Here is a 20,006-nt window from a genome sequence, read left to right as displayed (position 1 = left end):
GTTTATTGCTTCCCTTCTAATCTTGTCTGCATTAGTTTTGTTTGTACAAAAACTTTTCAGTTTGGTATAATCGAAATTTTCTATTTTGTGATCAGTAATGATCTCTAGTTCTGCTTTGGTCATAAAAACCTTCCCCTTCCACAGGTCTGAGAGGTAAACTATCCTATGTTCCTCTAATTTATTAATAATTTCATTCTTTATGCCTAGGTCATGAACCCATTTTGACCTTATCTTGGTATACGGCGTTAAGTATGGATCAATGCCTAGTTTCTGCCGACTGTTGCATTTTACTGAATTAATTTTTTAAATAAAAAACACTTGTTTTGTCTTTTCATTTTTCCCCCTAGCCTAAAAGAAAGCCAAACCCTTCTTGAAAACATTCAGAGACATGCAAGATCAATTTCCATATTGGGCAGGTCCGAAAATATGTTTCATCATGCTTTAGTTCATTTCTCTATCAGGAGGTGGACAGCGTACACCATCATCAATCTTCTGGAATCACAGTTGATCATTGTGTTGATGTCTTTGAAAATGGCTCATTTTTACTATATTGGTGTTATATTTTCTCTTTTTGTTCACTTCTTTCTGGAGAGATGGAGAGATGACATAATTGTAGGTACAGAATAAGACATGCCTTTTCAAACATTAACAAAACAACACAAATTTATTTGTTAGAAGAGAAAGACTTCATTTGGAGATTAGAAGAATAGGAGTGGTAGTGATAGTGTTGTAAAAAAAAAGGAAAAAATGAATGTAAATGTAAAATCAATAAAACATTTTAAAGATACACACAACAGAGCAAGAAGAAAGTTTAGAAAGGGAGACAGTCAGAATGGCAATGTTAATACTACTACATTAAATGTAATATATATTTTAAAAAATAACTTTTATATTAGATTCACAGTTTCATAAACAATCTTTTTTCTGGCTTTTTTAGTATATGGAAATATTCATGTTTGTTGATGATCTTTTAGTTCATAAGAAAAAATTAATAAATGCTTCTTGACTGAAAAATGTCCTGAGACAACATCACAGAATACTACAATAATTGGAGTTCACAATGAAACTCTGAAGCATCAAGAAAAAACTAAATTGTATTTAATGTATTCTGATTAAGAGGGTACCATAGTGTATAATGCATCAAAAAACTATTTCCATCAAAAATTACTGAAAAAAGTATCAGAGATTCTGGAAACCTCAAATGAAAATTTAAGCTCCTAATAATAAATGAGATATTACTCTACCAGCAAACATTTAATTCCTAGTTTTTCAAGCAAGGACATAGAGAGAAAAGCATTAAAAGGACTAAGATTTTTTCTAGGCAGTAATGAAACAAAAGTTAAATATGTGGTAGGAAGAAAAAAAAGTATTGAAATGCCTATGGTCAAAGTCTCTCTCTATTCCAAATTCTTCTAAGACACAAAGCCAGAAGCAAAAGGGCAATGTTTCATAGGATAAGGCATATGACTTTAATGTCCTTTCTGTTCCTTTCTCCCACTTATACTACCAAATTCTATTGTATCAACCATCACATTTTCTGGAATTTTTCCTTTTTGAATTTTTGTTTTGTGAGCTGGTGTGGCAGAAAGATTACTGAACTTAGAATCAAAAAGAATTGAAGTCATTTATTTCCTGCTTTTGACAATACTTGGGTAAACATGGACAAATGATGATCTTTTTAAGCATCAATTTTTTTTAAATCTATAAAATGAGTACAACAATATCTAATGATAAAATCAGATGAAAGCATTTTGCAAAGCTTAAAGCAGCTATTTCCCATATTATAAAATGTTTTCTTTCACATATATTTTAGAAAAGTTTAAATAGCTTTAAACATTGGACCATTAAAAAAGAGATGTAGTTGCAATGCTATAGTATTTAATTGTACTATATTTTATTGTATTGTATATTGAATTTGGAAGGGCAGCTAGATGGTGCAATGGATAGAATGCTGGGCCTGGAATCTGAAAGATTCATCTTTCCGAGTTCAAATCTAGTCTGACATTTCCTAAGTATGTGATCCTGTGCAAGTCACTTAACTCTGTTTGCCTCAGTTTCCTCATCTGTCAAGTGATCTGGAGAAGGAATTGGCCAACCACTCCATATCTCTGCCAAGAAAACTCCAAATGGGGTCATGAAGAGTTGGGACATAACTGAAAAGAACTAAATAACATATTGAATCTGGTGAGAGAACAGGGAGAATATCAAATTTGATTTTCAACCAATTTTCTGGGAATACAGTGTTCCAAATATTTTGGAATAATATCATGTAAATTAGAAATGAAACCAATGGCTTTGGCAGTCCATAGTTACAATTCTTTGAAGAATAAGTAACATCTTCCTTCAATTATAATTCTATATTTCTGCTTAAATCCATTGTCAGATGCACATTTTCTTATCTAAGTTTAATGGTATTTAACTTACTCTATGAAATTGATAAGGTTTTTCCTTCAGTTTTAATTCTCTTTTTCTAATAGGAACATAGGATTTGAAGTTGAGAAGAACCTTGGCTCCAACTCCCTAGTTTATAGATCAGGAAACTGAAGCTCAGAGGGATAAAATTACTTATTTAAGGTCAAATGACTAGTAAGTAATAAAACTGAAATTCTCTGATTTCAAATCTAGTACTCTTTTCCACCAAATTAAACTACCCAGGAAAACAACATAACCTTTTGCTTTCCAAAACATATTAATCAGGACAGTTAATTTTCTTTTCAAAGGTTTTATAAGATTTTTACTTTGGACCTTCTTTCATCAATTTGGTATATTTATAAAGCTTCCTAAAAGCATCTTTTATCCTGCAATTTTCAAAACCTAACAAACTGTCAAATGTTGTAATACATAATCAAGGTGACTCATACTCTTTCATCTGGGCCCTATGCATTTCCCAAATACAAACAGCTACTAGCTTTCTCTTGACCCTGTTCTCTGATAAAAATTCATTTTTAAAGTCTATAAACTATCTAATTAAAATTTAAGTTTTTGAATTTAATATTTTTACAATTATTTTAAAAAATTTAAATGGTGATTTCCATCACCATTTAAAAATATATTTTATGTTAACACAACTGATAGAAGACCAAATTTGGAGTCACTAAAACCTCAGTTCAAATCCGACCATAGACACTTCTTGGCTCTATGACTCCAAGCAAGCTATTTATCTTAACCAAGCCTCACAGTTTCCTCACCTGTAAGTCAGGAATGAAACTAGTACTCACCTGATAGAACATTGGAGACCAAATAAGATAAGTAAAACTCTTTGCAAACATTTAAAAAATCATAAAAACTATAGTGCTATTATAAAGCAGAATTGATTATAAATAAGTACAAGTAAGTTCAGCCATTCTAAAAGGCAATTTGGAATTCTGCCAAAAACTCACTAAACTGCTTATACCCAGGGATATATCTATTAGGCCTGTACCACAAATAGATCAAAGAAAGAGGGGAAAGTCTCATATTAAAAAAAAAGCATAGCTGCTCTTTTTTGTGGTGGCACTGAAAACTAAAGGAATGTTCATCAACTGGAGAACAAACTGTGGCATGTAGTGGAATGTAGTGGAATATTATTGTGTTATAAGAAATGATAAAATCTGAGACTTGCATCAATTGTTTCAGAAAGAAGTGAACAAAAAGAGAAAATATAACACCAATATAGTAAAAATGAGCCATTTTCAAGGACATCAACACAATGATCAACTGTGATTCCAGAAGATTGATGATGGTGTACGCTGTCCACCTCCTGATAGAGAAATGAACTAAAGCATAATGAAACACAGTTTCGGACCTGCCCAATATGGAAATTGATCTTGCATGTCTCTGAATGTTTTCAAGAAGGGTTTGGCTTTCTTTTAGGCTGGGGGAAAAATGAAAAGACAAAACAAGTGTTTTTTATTTAAAAAATTAATTCAGTAAAATGCAACAGTCAATTTACTTTTTTTGTGGACAGTGCCTTATTCACAAATACCAATCATATATAGTCATAACGGAAAGCTCTGAACCACCAAATTGCAGTTTTTTAGCCTCCTGCTGGTTTCCAGAATACACAGAACATTATGCTTACTATGATTGTGCCAATGGCTAGTCTGCCAAATTTGATGCTCTTTTCCAGCTTCTTAGGGCTATGTACGTTGTCCCTATTTCATAATCTAGGGGCAGCATCTTAATCAACAATTCCAAATTATATTGTCTCACTGATCATCCAAGATGTTTCTTCCTTCTGGTTTAATCTATCTGTATTCAGCTTAGATGAACTGCATCTCTGGATAACAATATTTCCCCCTCAAAAAACAACTTTCTAGGAACTATATGGATATCTTCAGAAATTGATTCTTCACAATTCACAATATGAAAAAAGGGAAGTTACATCTCTTTTCTAGTTTCCTTATTGGTTCATACAGGTAATTATAATATTCCTGTTTCCATTTCAGATGTAAAGAACCAAGCAAAAGGTAATTTGGAAAGAACCTAGGTCCCTTGACGTGCAGGTCAGCACCGGAATATATATATTTAATATATTTTATATTCCTTTTTAATTTTCAGTTTAAATCCTTGCTCTATAAGTTTGAGTTTAATTCATACACATTTCAAAGCATGATATATAACACAGAAGTAAATACAATTACTATAGGACTTGACTGAGGGGGGAAAAAAACCTTTTTAAAATATTTGGACATAAACATACCTTATGGAAAGGATGTGAACCAGTAGAAAAAGTGAGGCAAATTGTAAGAGAGTAATAAATATTAGAGAATGAGGAATTAGATTTCTTAAAAAACGTACAGAAATAAAAGAGGAATAGCAAAAAAGATTCAATAATGAATATAGGGGGAAAAAGTGGACATATAGAACATGGGGTTTAGTAGTAGTGTTTTTAAAAAAAATTGGAAAAGCAGTTAGGAAAAAAAAAAAGAGTAAAGCCCACATTACAGTCAGGCAGATGTTTCCTTGGAGAAAACTCAGTTGCTTGCCAAGAATGCCTTGACGATTTTAGATGTATGGCATCTCTGCCATCTGTTCATGCGTTTGGCTATCTTTTAGTCCTTAGAGTATATCTTTGCTGACAGTAATGCCAGGTTTATGCCTAACCTAATATAGTAATCCTCTCTTTTTTCCTTGTGATATTGTCCCTCCTGATATAATGGGATTATAAACTAACCTTTGTATTTTGAAGATCAACTAATGGTTCTCATCTTTTCTCCATTTACCTATCTCTATAGACACTATCCATGATTTTTCTGCAAGCTCCTAATTCTCTAAATCAAAAAGTTTTGAGGAAAGATTGAAGAATTATAGACACAAAACAGGTTTTCAGGATGTAAGAAAATATGACTCTCCTATGAAGTTTTGGAGAGCATATTGGTTTGTAACCACTAATGATATTACTAGTGCAATAAAATGTGTAAGAGTCCATAACCAAACAGGAATCACATTTGATAGGAAGAATCTAAATCAGTGAATGCAAGTCACAAGTGGGAACTTGAGATAAAAAGATGCCAGATACTATCTCTCTTCAGAATTACAAGTTTTATCAATTTCTAGAATTATAGGTGATATTCTGCATGCCTCCTCAAACAAAATAGCCTTACAATGTCAACTATTTGAATACTTCCAGGAAAATATAAACTCCTTGAAAGCCGAGACTGCTTCGTTTTTTTGGCCAGATCCTAAAGTACCTAGAACAGCATATTATGTACCTAGAAAGTGTATAATGACTACTTGTTGAATTGAATAATTGTTATCACCATATGGAAAACCATCTCCAGCAGAATGAAAGATAAAATGAAAAGGAAGATAAATGCAACTAATCATCCCTTTTAATTATTACAATGTAAAGGAGAAGTAGTGCAGTATAGTGTAAAAACATATGGCCTCATAGGAAAATTTGAGTTCAAGTGCCACCTGGGATACATACTGTGTAACTCTGGGTAAGTCAGTTTTTCAGTGCCACAAATGACTAACACTTTAAGTTGAAGAACAATATAAATGTTCCCCTAGCTTTATAGAGAGAGTTCTTCACTAGAAATCCTGCAAATGAATGAAATCATAGGTACAGAACCATTTTTCTTCCCACCTATAAAGAAACTACAGCAGACAAAGCTTAGAGATGTGCAATGTAGGTAAATGTCATGCTCTGTGGTCCACAGGGATTGCTAATCTCCCTGGCCACTCCAAGGGAAACATATTCATTCAGCTTTGAAGGACTTGGTGCTTTAAGATGACACAGTAAACTGTTAAGATCCCTTCCTCTCAAACTCTTAAGGTCTTTTCCTCTCACCCAATCACATTTCATCCATCTCCTCCAATCCCAAGAAACAAGAGCAGTGGGTACTGTGTTACTTTAAAAGGAGGGATGACTTCTTCTTTCCTTTCCTCTCAGAACAGGTGAGACAGCAAACAACTTTGGAACTTCCCATGAGAGGTAGGAGAATATCTACCTTCTCAGAAGAGGTAGATAGGAGAGCTTATAGAAGTCTTCTGACCCCACTAGAATGGTTATAGACACAAGGCAGTGAATACCTGTCTTACCTGGCTAAGCATGAGCTTCAGCCTTGGAACTTTGGCTGCTGCTTCTGATTTTGCATCTTCCTTGAGCTTGGAAGAGTGATGCTAAGACGAATAGGTCCCATCTTGAAAGTAGTTTCATGAGTTAGAGATTTTGGAAGTTCTAGGATACCTAAACCAGATCTAATTGGCAGCAGGAAGTGTTCTACAACTACACCCTCAGAGATGACCACAGACAGATAAAGGAGACCCTAAACTCCAGCATGGCTCCTCAGAAAACATGGATCTTGCTGTACTTTGAACAGTACAGGGCTGAGGTAAAGGGAAATTCCAATCAAGCAATCTCACAATTGTCTCATGTTTTAATGTGTTAAGGTACAAAGTGACAAAGAGACCATAATAATTTTTAATGTTTTAAAGTTTCTTCAATACATACTTGTTAATTTTCTCTGTGTATATACGTGTCCGCACACGTGTATTGTTGTCTTGTATTTCAGCACTTCTATGTGGAGGAAATTACTAGCCAAACATGATCTATGCTGCATATTAAGAAACTTTGTGAGAGCCTAGATATGAACCAAAACTAGCTTTAAGAGATTCTTCCTGGGGCTCTGAGGTGAGGAGTAATAACCCAGAAAAAGTAAGGGGGAAAAAAAAATCTGACCCCTCCTCTCTTCAGAGATCAGGTTTTTCCAAGACTGAAACTGACCTTCAATAGTGACTCCAGAACTTTGTTGTTATTGCTCAGTCACATCCAATTCTATGGGACCCAGGGATTTTTGTCCATGGGGTTTTCTTGGAAAAGCTCATTTCAGAGATGAGGAAACAAAGGTTTAAAAAAAGAAATGGTGAATTGACTCACCATTACAAAGCTGGTGTCTGAGGCTTCATTTGAACTGAGATCTTCCTGATCCAGCCCAGCTCTATTAGCAACCCTGATGCAGAATCCAGACCCAAGCACCCCAAGGGAAAAAAGGAAAGAACAAACTCCCCAGCCTCCCCCTCCACTCAGTAGTGTGAGTAGTCCAGTAGCCATTTGAATTATTGCAAATGAAATTATTTGCTAATATTTTTAAGGAATTTTTCTGCCTTAAATCTACTAGTGCAATAGCGAGACTTTTTTAAAATCACAATTTAAATATGCCTTACATATCCAGTGCTTAGCACAGTGATTGGCAAATAGTAGATGTTTAATAAATACTGACTGACTAATATCTTAAAAGTTTCTATAAGAATATACCATATATTTATGGCATTTATAAAAACAGAATAGGAAATAAGAAAATATTTTTAATTTTTGGACTAATTTGGCTATATTATATAGCTGTAGCCAAAAATATCATATGTATTTTTAAAAGTAAAATTCCAGTGAATGTTTCTGACTTATTTTATATTTAACGATAATCTATTTCTTTATACATACTTTGTAATACTGAGGAATTAAGTAAACCTTTAAAACACAATTTCTAACCCAAAGAATTTCTTCTTCTAAGGTCACAAAAACTGTACTAGAATTATAATATGTATATATGTGTATAATTTTCAAAGATAATAAACATCTAAAGAATTTTACAGTTTCATAGAACTCACAAAATGCAGATAATTTGTATTAGAATGATTCCATTTTGGGTAGAATACACATATGTATATATTCAATAAAATTTTCTACAATTCAAGCAGCACAACTTGTAATTTTCAGCAAGGCTAAAATGATGCATAATAACTGAAAAATAAATCATAAGAAAACATAACTGCAAAAATATCTGTCTCCTATATTTAACAAATAGAATAAACATTATTTAAAAATAAATTGATTTATAGTCATTTCTTGGCCAATATTTCAAAGGAAATAGAAAGATATCTTACAATAAATGTATGAGAAAATGTAGAAGTACTTAATAGACCACACAACGAATGATTTTTTTTCTATATTTTAACCTTGTAAGATATGGAATGGTTGACAACATGCCAGAGTTTCTCTTTACAATCTGGAAACATGTCTAAGAAGCAATAAGGTTAGACTCAAGGAGAAAAAAAGAATATTGCTCTATGACCTATTGTTACTGTATAATCTATTCCAAATGATATCATACAAAAATCTTGTACAAAACAAACAAGAAAAAATATTAATCAGTTTTGTGCATATCTACACAGGTATGTATTTATTTATATATATTTGAAATATATATTTATATATATATATACACACACACATACATATAGAAAGAGAAAGACAAGCAGAGACAGAGACAAAGAGATACATACAGGAAAGATAAACATAGTAAGATAAAGGGAGAAACAGAGAGAAAGAGATAGAAAAAACTGAGACAGAAATTTTCCCTACAAGGGATAGAGAGAGAAAGGGAGAAAAATTTCAAAAGAAAGAGAAGCTAAAATGGACTTATTAAAAATTAGATTAATTATTTTTCTCTTATCCTCTCAAGATTTTAAGTTACAAATGGATTATATAATATCTTTTAGCACTATATTTATCTTTCTGTAATAAAAAAAAAAATAAATAAGGTGGTTGGGCAGATAGGTGGTGCAGTGGATAGAGAACTAGCCCTGAGATCTGGAGGATCTGAGTTCAAACTTGATCTCAGACACTTCTAGCTGTGTGACCTTGGGCAAGTCACTTAACCCCAAATGCCTCAGGAGGAAAAAAGGTACTTCCTCTTAGTTTTTAATGAGTAAATTTAAAGACAGTAAGTATCAAACTAGGAGTTTAAAAAATCAAATGCTCACTTCTCATGTCTTTTATTTTCATATATCATTGGTTTAGAGTTTAACCACAGTTGGTTTTCTTTAGTGAATAAGATATTTGAATGACACTGTTTAGATATGTTATATAGCAAGTAAAATTTCATGAATTAAGACTATTACTATCATTGAGTTTATTCTAATCAAAGAAAATAAAGATTCATGTGATGAATGTTACGTCTCTACCAATGCAGAGTACTCATTAAAGAAAAAAAGCAAAAATTAATTTTATTTCCTCCCCCCATTACTTCTAAAATCCTCCAAAGGATATTCTACTTTAAGTATACAAGTAAATAAAAAGCAATTCATGTATCCATTAAAAGCATACCTAAACTCAAAGCTTTAAATTAGGGGAAAAAAAGTTTTCAAAGTTTACTGACCAAATTTTCAATATTTTTAAAGTTGAAAATACAGTGTAAAATTTGGAAACTTTCCAAATAACTGCATGGGGGAAAAAAAGAGTTCAAAAAAGGGGAATAATGCCAGAATTTGAAAACATCATACTGTTCATTTAAGATACCTAAAGCTGTGTTTTCCATTCTGTCCAAAACTAATCTTGAAATCGATTTAACTTGTTCACTTTCGATATTAATTATTGAAGTAGCCAAAGGCAGCTATTTCCCTTACAATTCTAATCCCAAATGCAGTAGTCATTTATTCAAATAAAATGCCTTTTGGAAAGAAAGAAGCACTCTGGGGAAGGAAGAGACTTTTTAATTAAGTAAAAAGCACAGAGAAATATTTTGGTTCAATTAGTCTGCAATCTGTATTAATTTCACATATTCAATATATAGTCTTTGAGAAGTCACTAAATCATATATTGGTCAGAAATCAGTAATAGATTAATTTATAACAAAAATAATAATATAATAAATGTCAAAGATCATTAACCCCATAATTAGGCTTTATAAAATGTAACATTTTTAATCACTCTCATTGCATAATTATAATTCTTTTGCTTAATATACCAAATGATGGCAGAAAGTAAAGCTGGTACTTCAGCTATAAATTCATTTTATTATATTGGGTATTTTAAAATTTCAGTTATGGCATTTCCCCTTCTCAACCCCCTCCCCCAAAATAGGAGAATACAATACCTGGATGTTAAATTGAAACTATCTTTGACTAACAAAAGAAAAAGAGGAAGCAATGAGAAAAAATGTTTTCAGCTTCTGCAACCATATACCTCTATGAAGAGACTAAAGATCAAATTCAAAATGTAAGCACTTTCTCAGAATGTGAAAAATAGAAAAACACAAGTGAACATTTAGAAAGTATCCTTCAGGTTGCAGTCTTATGTTAAATCAGCTAATTAAAAATCACAACGTAAGAATCCATTACATATTCCATTATGCAGTTAGTATGTTTTTATACATCTAAGGGCATAGATCAAAATAAACCCAACCATGAAGCTGAGTGCTTCTCTTTTCTATGGTGTATATGTTATTGAATTTTTTATTTTTTAAATTGCATTTTGCTATTGCATAAGTTTTCTAGGAAACTGTGTGTGATAAGGCAAATCGTGGTTAAGGGTATTTGATACATAGGCTCTATGAATAAATTACTAAAAGTGTCAAATTTTCTTAGGATTAGTGAATGTTCAAATATATGCAAGCAAAGTACCAAATCAAATTAAGTATTTTGTGATAGGTTTTATAAACAATGGGATATAAAAATAGAGTTGAAGGAGCTGGGAGCTATATAAAACTGAGTTTTACTAAATGCAAGGAGTAGTCTCAGTTCTGTGTGTGTGTGTGTGTGTGTGTGTGCGCTATATCAGTCAAATTACCAGAGTCACATTATAGAACTATATAAAATAATAACAAAATTCATCTGTAAGAACAAAAGGTCAATAATTTCTAGGAAGACAGAAGACCTCATAGTATCAGATTTCAAAGTAGTAATTATTATAACATTTTAGTCCTAATTTAATGGAACAGATTAAGTACAAAATAGACACAGGGTTCAAAAAATCCAAAGGATTTCAATTAGTAGGATAAGTACTCATTATCCAAGAAAAAATACTGGGAAAACTGGAAAGTAGCCTGCCAGAAATTAGGATTAGACCAATATATTATGATAAAGTCCAACAGAATAAAGGACTTAGATATGTTGTGGAAGAGGTGTATTGTAGATGGGACAAAAATGCTGATTCTAACTCCAACTTGCAGTAATTTTTGGTTTCTACCTCCAATCTCTTTCTGCTTTAATCCACTGTCCACTCAAATGTTAAATCGATGCTACTAAAATGCAATGCGCCAAGCTGAAAAATTGTCAATGGCTTCCTATTGTTTCTAGATACAATACAAAAACCAGATCCTCATTTAGTAAAGGAATTGGTGGTGGTTCCTATACCAACCCACCTCAGTTGATATAATCATACAAAGCAGTAGATAACAAAGATAATAAAATGTTAATATGCTAACAATGTTCAAAGATACTCCTTTATGAAATGTGAAGTTTTCAGATTGACTTAAAGGGGAAATGGCATTAATTGTCTAAAGATTGGTCACATTCCTAGAGATCTTTTAAAAAGCTAAGCCTTCTGAAGCCTAGAGATAATTAAATACTTGAGGTTGCAATTAATAATGAAAAGCAATTTTGTGAAAAGTGACCTCACTATAGAAAACCAAGGGAAGAAGGGATGGCCAAAGAGATTCTCCTTTTTCCCCCCTTCCTTCTTTGACCATGGCATTTTGCAGAGGCTATTCAACAAATGGGGGACATACATCCAGGAGAAATTAAAGAAATGGATACACATAGGAAAGCAAGAAAGAGCTTCATGAATAGTGATATAGAAAACTATAACAGTACAGAAAAAGCCAACTATGGATTCAAAAGAAAATTAATTCTGAAAGTTAGGGATTAAAAATTAAGTCCAAAGAACTAAGTGAAGATACCACAAGCAAGAGGGGAAAGTATGAAGAAACCATAAGAGGAGAAATGATATCCTGGTTCTGCAGTACAAAAACCATGACCACATGTATTCCTTATATACATATACACATACTTATTCTAAGTTTGTGGTCATTCTTCCCAGAGACACTGCAAGAATTTATAAGAAAGTTCACTCCTGGTTTACAGGGGGGGAAATGTTTTATAGATAAAGTTCTCACTCCGCCATTTAAGTAAATGAATTCTTTGAATTTTTGTGACACTGGATGTGTGACACTCAAAAATCACTTACTCTTTTAATGCTTTAGTCTACACTCTAACACCAAAAGTTGCAGAAAAGATACTGGACTGCACTGGTAAAGGAACTTTTCTTTGAATTAATTGTATCTTCTTAAAGGCAAGTTCATTAATGGAGGCTTGTGGATTATAGTTTTAGGCCTGCAAACTTACAAGGTACCTAGATATGAGGGTATTCAGTACCCTTGAAACCCAACTGTGACCTGTGAATATTGAGACAAGGAGGTATTACCCTAACTAGATAATGTACTAGCATTTAAATACTTCTACAATCCGACTCCCACTTGTTTTCCAGTCTTTTTTCACAATACTCTCCACTCTCTCTCTAATACAATCAAATTGGACTAATTCCTCATATGTGACATTCCATTTCTCACCTTTCTCCTTTTGTATAAATGGTCTCTCGAAGCTCAAAGTTCCTCCTCACTTCTACCTCATGGAATCTCTAGTTTCCTTCAACACACACCTCAGGCGTGACCTCTTTCATGAAACCTTTCCTGATCCACCCCTAATCTTCCAACTTCTCCCAGTTATAGCATTTTCTCCATCTTAAAATTTTTTCATACTACTTTGAATACACTTTGTAATTAATTATTTGTGTGCATGTTGTAGAGCTTTCTTTCATTCCCCCAAATGAAATATAAAAGCATAGAGCCTTGAATTTAATATTTATTGACTAATTGAAATCACTAAGCCTTGGTTTCATCATCTGTAAAATGAGACATTTAGGTTACATGACCTCTAAGTTTCTTTCTAGTTCTGAAGTTTTGAGTTTGTGAATGCTTTTCTTCCTTGCTTCCTTCCATCTCAAGTTCTAACAAGAGAACAAATATGTGAAGTGATCTTAGTTCCAGATTGAAAAACAGATTCCTTTGCAGCAGAGATAAAAATCCAAACAATATTAGTTCAGTTTGTTTTTATTCTGATAGATAAAATAAACATCATGTAACTCAACTGCAGTGTTGGCCCTTCTGAATAGGATTTTTGTTGAGGCAATTGGGGTTAAGTGACTTGCCCAGGGTCACAGAGCTAGGAAGTGTTAAGTATCTGAGGCCATATTTGAACTCGGGTCTTCCCGATTTCAGGGCTGGTGCTCTATCCACTGTGCCACTTAGCTGCCCCAACACTAAAAATTCTTCATACTGAGGAAGTTACAAGTTTGGAGATAAGTATTAGGAAAATAAAAAAATCTTGAGAAAATAGAAAGAATAATATATGTGAAATAGAGATATAATATAGTGATTTTCCAACTATTAATTGTGTCAGAAATGAAGTCATACCTTAAATCTAGTTTTTCTCAAAATATAATTCAATATACCCTAGTTATTTCAATAAACAATAATTAATAATTTCATGACATTTTTGTGTCCACCTCCTCCTTGAAGCAGACCATCTGGAACTGCTTAAGGCTGCCAGGCTGTTGGGATTTCTCTGTCTCCCTTTTGGGAAGTCCAACCCAAACTAAATGAATAACTGTTTGAAGAGCAACCTGTGTGAAAATGTGACACATAGTACTAAAAAAGATTTTGAGAACATTGATTTTTCTAGGTTATAACTGAGTGAAATAGTTTTCCTAGTATAGTAAAAGAAAATCAAGTGCACAGTACTGAACAATGTAACCTATAAATATGTAACCTCATATTAACATCTACTATAGTATAATATGCTACCATCACCAATTAGAAATCCCTTTTCTCAAATCATTGTAAATTTAGGCATATATCACTTCCATTTTTCAAAAGGGACTATTTGTTTTTTACTAACTTCAGGAATGGGAATAATATAAGCTATGTAAGCTATAGGAGAAGGAAGTGGCAAACTACTCCAGTATCTTTACCAAGAAAATTCCCTGGATAGTATGTATGGGGTCACAAAGAATGGGAGGCAACTGAATGATTGAACAACAGAAAGATATAGAAGCAGTACAGCATAACAAACAGGGAGTGAAGGAAGTACTGGGTTCAAGATTCTTCTTTAACACATAACATAAAATCACTTATTCTTTTAATGGTTTAGTCTACTCTAAGACGAAAAGTTGGAGAAAAGGTACTGGCCTGCATTGGTAAAAGAAGTTTTCACATGTAGGAACTCTCTATACCTTCTTAAACTATAGATTAGAAACTCATATGAGATCATATAACTGAATGTGGAGTTATACAATTATGATTTATTATCAGTAAAGTTTGATTTGTATGCCTATTTTATATACCTCTATACGTGGGGTTGCATAAAAGTTTTTCAGGCAAAAAGAGATTTTGAGTAGAAAAAGTTTAAGAAGCCCTGGCCTATACCAATAAAATCTCAGGTCTAGTCCTTAACTCCGTACAATATATTAAGTTCTTAAAATATTTAATTTGAATCTTTAAGTGGACATTTGAGCAGGTGTTCAATTATAGAGAAAAATACTGTACAATGTATTTTAGTGTGAGCACGTAGAACTTTCAAATCACTTCAATAGTTTACCCTATGAAAGATAAGAGTCTAATAACTATGTTTTTAGCAAAATACTTCAGGATAAATGATACTTCAGAACATGTATTTCACTAAGCTTACCAATGGCTCTTGAAATGATTTGAGCCTAAACATGCTACAGATTAAATAAACAAAAAAGCCTTATCAAATCAAAAAAATTTAAATTTAAATAGTCTAAAATCAAGGAATTTTTACCCAGGAAATTTTTCTTTAAATTTTTTTTTTCCTTATTCAGATTTAAGGAATCTCCAGGTGATGTATCTGTTTCTAATTTTGAACCCTGAGGCTAACCTCCAAAAGCTATTCCTAGATACTACCTTGAGCTTTTTTTTTTAGTTGCTAATTATGACTCCGTGGAATTTAATTTTGTCCAGTAGAACACTGAGATTCATCTTAATAGCTAACTGTGTAACTGCTTATTTCAAGCTGGGTGGGGGTTAGGGGTAGGGGGTGTCTAAACTTAGAAGCTAGCAAGATAAAGACTTTATATGTAATATTTACTGTTCCTTTCCCAAAATTATCTTGAATAACTCACAGTGAAATGGGGAGGGGGAGAGGATTGGGGAGTGAGGAAATATAAAATAAATTTCTATGAATTTCTTTAAAAAAAACACACACACAATAGAATTTTAACTAATGGGCCCATGAAACATTGCAGAAAGGTGAAAGATTTGATACTGTGGCTTTTTGCAAGCCTATTTATTTTGAGAATGTTAACATGCCAAATGAGGGAAATGATTTATTTTGTAGCTGCTCTGATAGGATTAACACCCTTCTTAGCCTCATCTTTCTTACAATGGTAGAAAATATTAACACATGTGAATATTCATATAAATATTTTAACCCTGACAAGTGTCTTTAGTCTATTTTAAGATGTGTTCAGTATTTCTAAAGGCAACAGAGCAGATAAATTCTTGAGAAAATTCTGAAAGATTAGTGATCCCTATTTCTAGCACCTCATATTTCCTCCCAGCTGTATTTCAAAGTCTTTTGTATGGCATTTAGGAAACCAATATTTTCTAATGTTTCAGAGAAAAACATGAAATAGGAATTTCAGCTAGAGTCTCAAAAAATAAATAGTGGGGCCATTTGTATATCATTTCCTTTGTCATTAAGGAATCTGGATGTATTGATTCTCGTTTACAAATCTTTATTTTTATTTTCAGCTACCAAAATAAAAAAAATCTAAGAATTGTAAAGTATAAGAAAAATAGCCAACAGTTTTTATGCTGTGGATTGTTTATATAGACATACTTCATACCAATTAAACCAGCCATTTTATTATACTGCCAAATAAAAGTAGAACATTACATATTGTATAGTTATTAGAAAAATAGCATGACAAGATGAAGCCCTCTTTTAAGGTAAAATTATCCTTGTCAAAATTAATTTTCATACTAGCTTTTTCTTCAAATTAAAAACTTTCATCACTGGGTAAAGGATCAATCTGTTGTTTGAATTGTTTTTTGTAGTTGCGATGTTAAATGCATTTTGATTCATTACACTGAAATTCTCTCTCTCTTTTCATCAAAGAAATGAATCCACTTATTTACCTACTTTTTCTTTTCTTCTTGCCAGACAATTAGAGTTAATTGATTTGCCCTGTCATATAGCTAGTGTCAATTGTCTGAGGGCAAATTTGAACTCAGATCCCCTTGACACCAGGGCCAGTGCACCATCTAGCTGCCTATTTATGGAATGACAGTATTCTGTGGCAATAAAATTAGCTAGACTAATGGCATTTTTTGGAACTTCCATAGCATTTTGAATGTGTCCCTTTCTTTAATATGTGAGGAAGTGTATTTGCAAGGGCAATTAACTGTCAAAACTTGTAGAATACTGTGAGAAACTAAAATGGAATGCATTCTTCAATTTTTTCTTTAGTAGATATTCTCATTTTAAAAGAAAGTCTTCACAAAAAATCAATGAAATGAAATATTAATAGTAACCCCACACCTACCTGTCTTCAACTTACTTTTTCCTCTTAAGACTCCTTTATTTTGACACTAAGAATGACTCCCAGTAACTATGTATTGGTTTTATATGTAAAAAGTTTTATACTTCCTCAACCTTCCTAGTCTACCCTTTGGGAAACCCCAGAGACAAAGTTCAGTTTAATTATAGCAGATTCTGCAGTAGCATGCTTTTTGGGAACCAGAGTAACACCTTGCATTATAATTATCGACTAAATAGCAAAAGCTCCCAGGTTTACAAATGTTTTCACAAGTTCATTTGTATCCTCCTGTGGCATCAATTTAAAACATCAATTTTTAAAGAAATTCCATTGTAACACATTGCTACATGAAGCCAATAAAAAGTGAACTCAATCTGATCTTTAAATTTTGGGCTTACCATATAGCACCCAAACCCTTAGCACTTTTCTCCAGCCATCATCCCCTAATTCCAAAGAAAAGTGCTTGAGCGTGCCAGAATTTCTTCATTTGACAAACCAATCTTAAATTTCTGTTTTAATCATTCACAGGACCATTCCTGACTACCACCCCCCAAATCATCTCCTAATCTTGTCTTTCAATTTGGAATTGATTTACTTTCCTTCCTTTCTTTTCTTCCTTCCTTCCCTTCCTTCCTTTTTTCCTTCCTCCATTCCTTCCTTTCCTTCCTTCCCTCCTCCCTTTCCTTCCTTGCTTTTTTTTTTATTATTAAATTAACTTCCTCCCACCACTTTTTAAATTAAATTTTTGTAACTCTGAAGTTAGAGGGAAAGCTTTGAGTAGAAGTTAGAAAATGTGTCAGAAAACCTGGATTCAAGTTTGACTTTAACACATATTTGTAGTGTGACCTGGGTTTCTTAGTATTAGGTATTCTAATGGCAAAGCTCTTTCAGATCTGAATTGACATAGAACATTCTGTCACCCCCAATACTGGAATCACCAAGCCTGACCAAAATAAAAAGCTGTTTAGTTGGCCTCTTTGGTTGAGATTCCCCCCACAGCACTGAGCGCTAAAAGGCTTTTTCATTTTTTCCTCACTAACATCACCTTGAGAGGAAATCCAGTCTCCGGGCATTCTTGTGCTCTTTAGAAGCCATTCTCATCTTTGTTACTGTTGCCATTACACAGGAGGCATTTCCCAGCCCCTGGAACAGTGACAGAATAGTCACCACTCTCCCACAGCTGTATGGTTGGGGGTGGAATGAGAGGGGTGGAGTGAGAAGGCAACCCAGGAGACTTGGAAGAGCCGTTCAGGAAAGAGGAATTGGGGCACAAGGACAAGCATAGTATGGAGACAGGGAAAGTGGGCAAGGAGAGAAGGGGAAATGGGGGAGTAGAGAAAGAGGGCCGTAGGACAGGGGGAAAGAGGATGGAGACTTAGAAAGCAGGCCAGGGAAGAAGGTACCCAGGAGCAGGGAGAAGCATAGGATGGAGATGAGAACAGTTGGCCGGGAAGAAGAACTGAGAGTATAGTCTGAAGACTTGTAGAGCAGACTAGACAGGAAGGAGGTAGCCAGGAACGGGGGTGAGCACAGAATGGAGGTAGGGACAGCCAATAAGGGAGGAAGAAGGCACCCAGAAACAGGAGGGAAGCATAACATAGTACTGGTCAAGGAGATATTCTAGAGCTGAGATAAGAGACTTGGACAGCAGGCCAAGGAGGAAGCAGGTAGCCTAAAGCAGGGGGCAGCAAGGGATGGAGACTTGGAGAGCTGGCTGAGAACGGAGATAGATACCTCGGGTCGGGGATAAGCTTGGGATGGAGACTTGGAGAGCCGGCCAAGGAGGAAGGAGAGACGAGGGGACAGAAGAAAAGCCACGAGAAAAGCAAAAGAGGGGTTGAGGAATGGACCATGCAAGAAGGGGCACTTGAGGTCACCGGGGTGGATCAGGGAGGGCTACGGAGGCTGGGCCCGAGCTGGGGGTGCGGGGGCTGCGGCAGGGTGGGCGGTGCGGGATTTACGGGCTGGGCGGGAGGGGGGACTAGGGACAGTATCTCGCCCCCCTTTTCTTCTTTCCCCTCCCTCCCCCATCCCCAGCCCAGAGGCCGTCCCGGCCACTTAACTATTTGTAGAGCTGCTGCAGGCACAGGTCCAGGCTCTCGCCCTCCACCTCCTCCGGGGTGATGCGCTCCGAGAGCGGCCGCGGCAGCGGAGGCAGGGGCGGCGGCGGCTGCTGTGGCGGCGGCGGGGGCGGGGGCCCGGACTGCTGCCCCGGGTCCGCCTCGTCGGCCACCCCCTCCTCCGCGCCCTCCCCGTCCCCGTCCTCGTCCTCGTCCTCGGCGGCCACCGCCTCCTCCTCCTCTTCCTCGCCGGGCTCTGGCTCCCGCTCCGCCGCCGCCGCCGCCTCGTCCTCCACCTCCTCCCGAGTCCCCTCGGCCGCAGCGGCCGCCGCCGGCTCAGGCTCGGGCTCGGGCTCGGACTCGGGCTCGGGCTCGGGTTCGCCGCCGCCGCACGGTCCGCGGAACTCGCCCAGGAAGAGCTCGAGGAAGCGCCGATAAGTTTTCTCCTCGGGGCTGCAGCCGGCCATCCTCGCTGCTCATACCCCAGCGCGCGCCGGGCGGGAGGGGGAGGGAGGGAGAGCCGGGGGAGGGGCGGGCAGGGGGCTGCCCTCGAGCCTCTTCTGGTTCCCCCAAGGGCGGTGGGCGACCGCACCGGCACGAGCGATCAGCACTAGGGCTGCCTGGAGAGGGCTCCCGCAGGCGTGCGCGCCGCCGAGCACGGACGTGCGCGACCCGGGGGCGGGAGCAGAGACCGAGCGCGTCCCCTTGCCTCCTCCCCGCTTCCCCTCCTCTCTTCTCCCCTCCCTTTCCTCCTCTCCCGGGAGAGAAAGTTGGTTCCGAACGCGCGCCCCCGGCTACAACCGAGACCATCCCCATCAAGCAGCGGCCCTCCCTCCAGCCCCCGGGAGAGCTGGGCCCACGCCGCCTTGGAGACCGTCGCCATGGCAACCCGCTTTAATTAAGAATCCCAGGGTCCCTCCCGCCGGGTCCGCAGAGTCGTCAGGACTCATCACGCTCCTGTCCCTTCCCCTCCTACCTCCTTTTCTCCCCCCCCCCCCACCCAAGGATTCCCGGAGGACCGCAGTATCTCCCCATCCTTCTTGACTGAGCGGATGGGGGTGGGCGCA

At 36.1% G+C, this 20,006-nt stretch overlaps 1 protein-coding gene across 1 annotated transcript in view; it reads right to left on the bottom strand.

The window, feature by feature from the left end:
- The window catches only part of PPM1E (protein phosphatase, Mg2+/Mn2+ dependent 1E), a 205,436-nt gene extending 185,779 nt beyond the window's left edge, over window positions 1–19,657 (bottom strand). Inside the window, exon 1 of the mRNA XM_031966498.1 lies at window positions 18,943–19,657. Within this exon, the coding sequence (XP_031822358.1) occupies window positions 18,943–19,406 (464 nt within the window). The 5' untranslated portion in view covers window positions 19,407–19,657. The remainder of the gene's footprint in view (window positions 1–18,942) is intronic.
- Between the last annotated feature and the right edge of the window lie 349 nt (window positions 19,658–20,006).

Source organism: Sarcophilus harrisii, chromosome 4, assembly GCF_902635505.1.
Source record: "Sarcophilus harrisii chromosome 4, mSarHar1.11, whole genome shotgun sequence".
Classification (NCBI taxonomy): domain Eukaryota; kingdom Metazoa; phylum Chordata; class Mammalia; order Dasyuromorphia; family Dasyuridae; genus Sarcophilus; species Sarcophilus harrisii.
The sequence above is the reverse complement of the archived record's forward strand: the minus strand, read 5'-3'. Positions and strand labels throughout refer to the sequence as shown.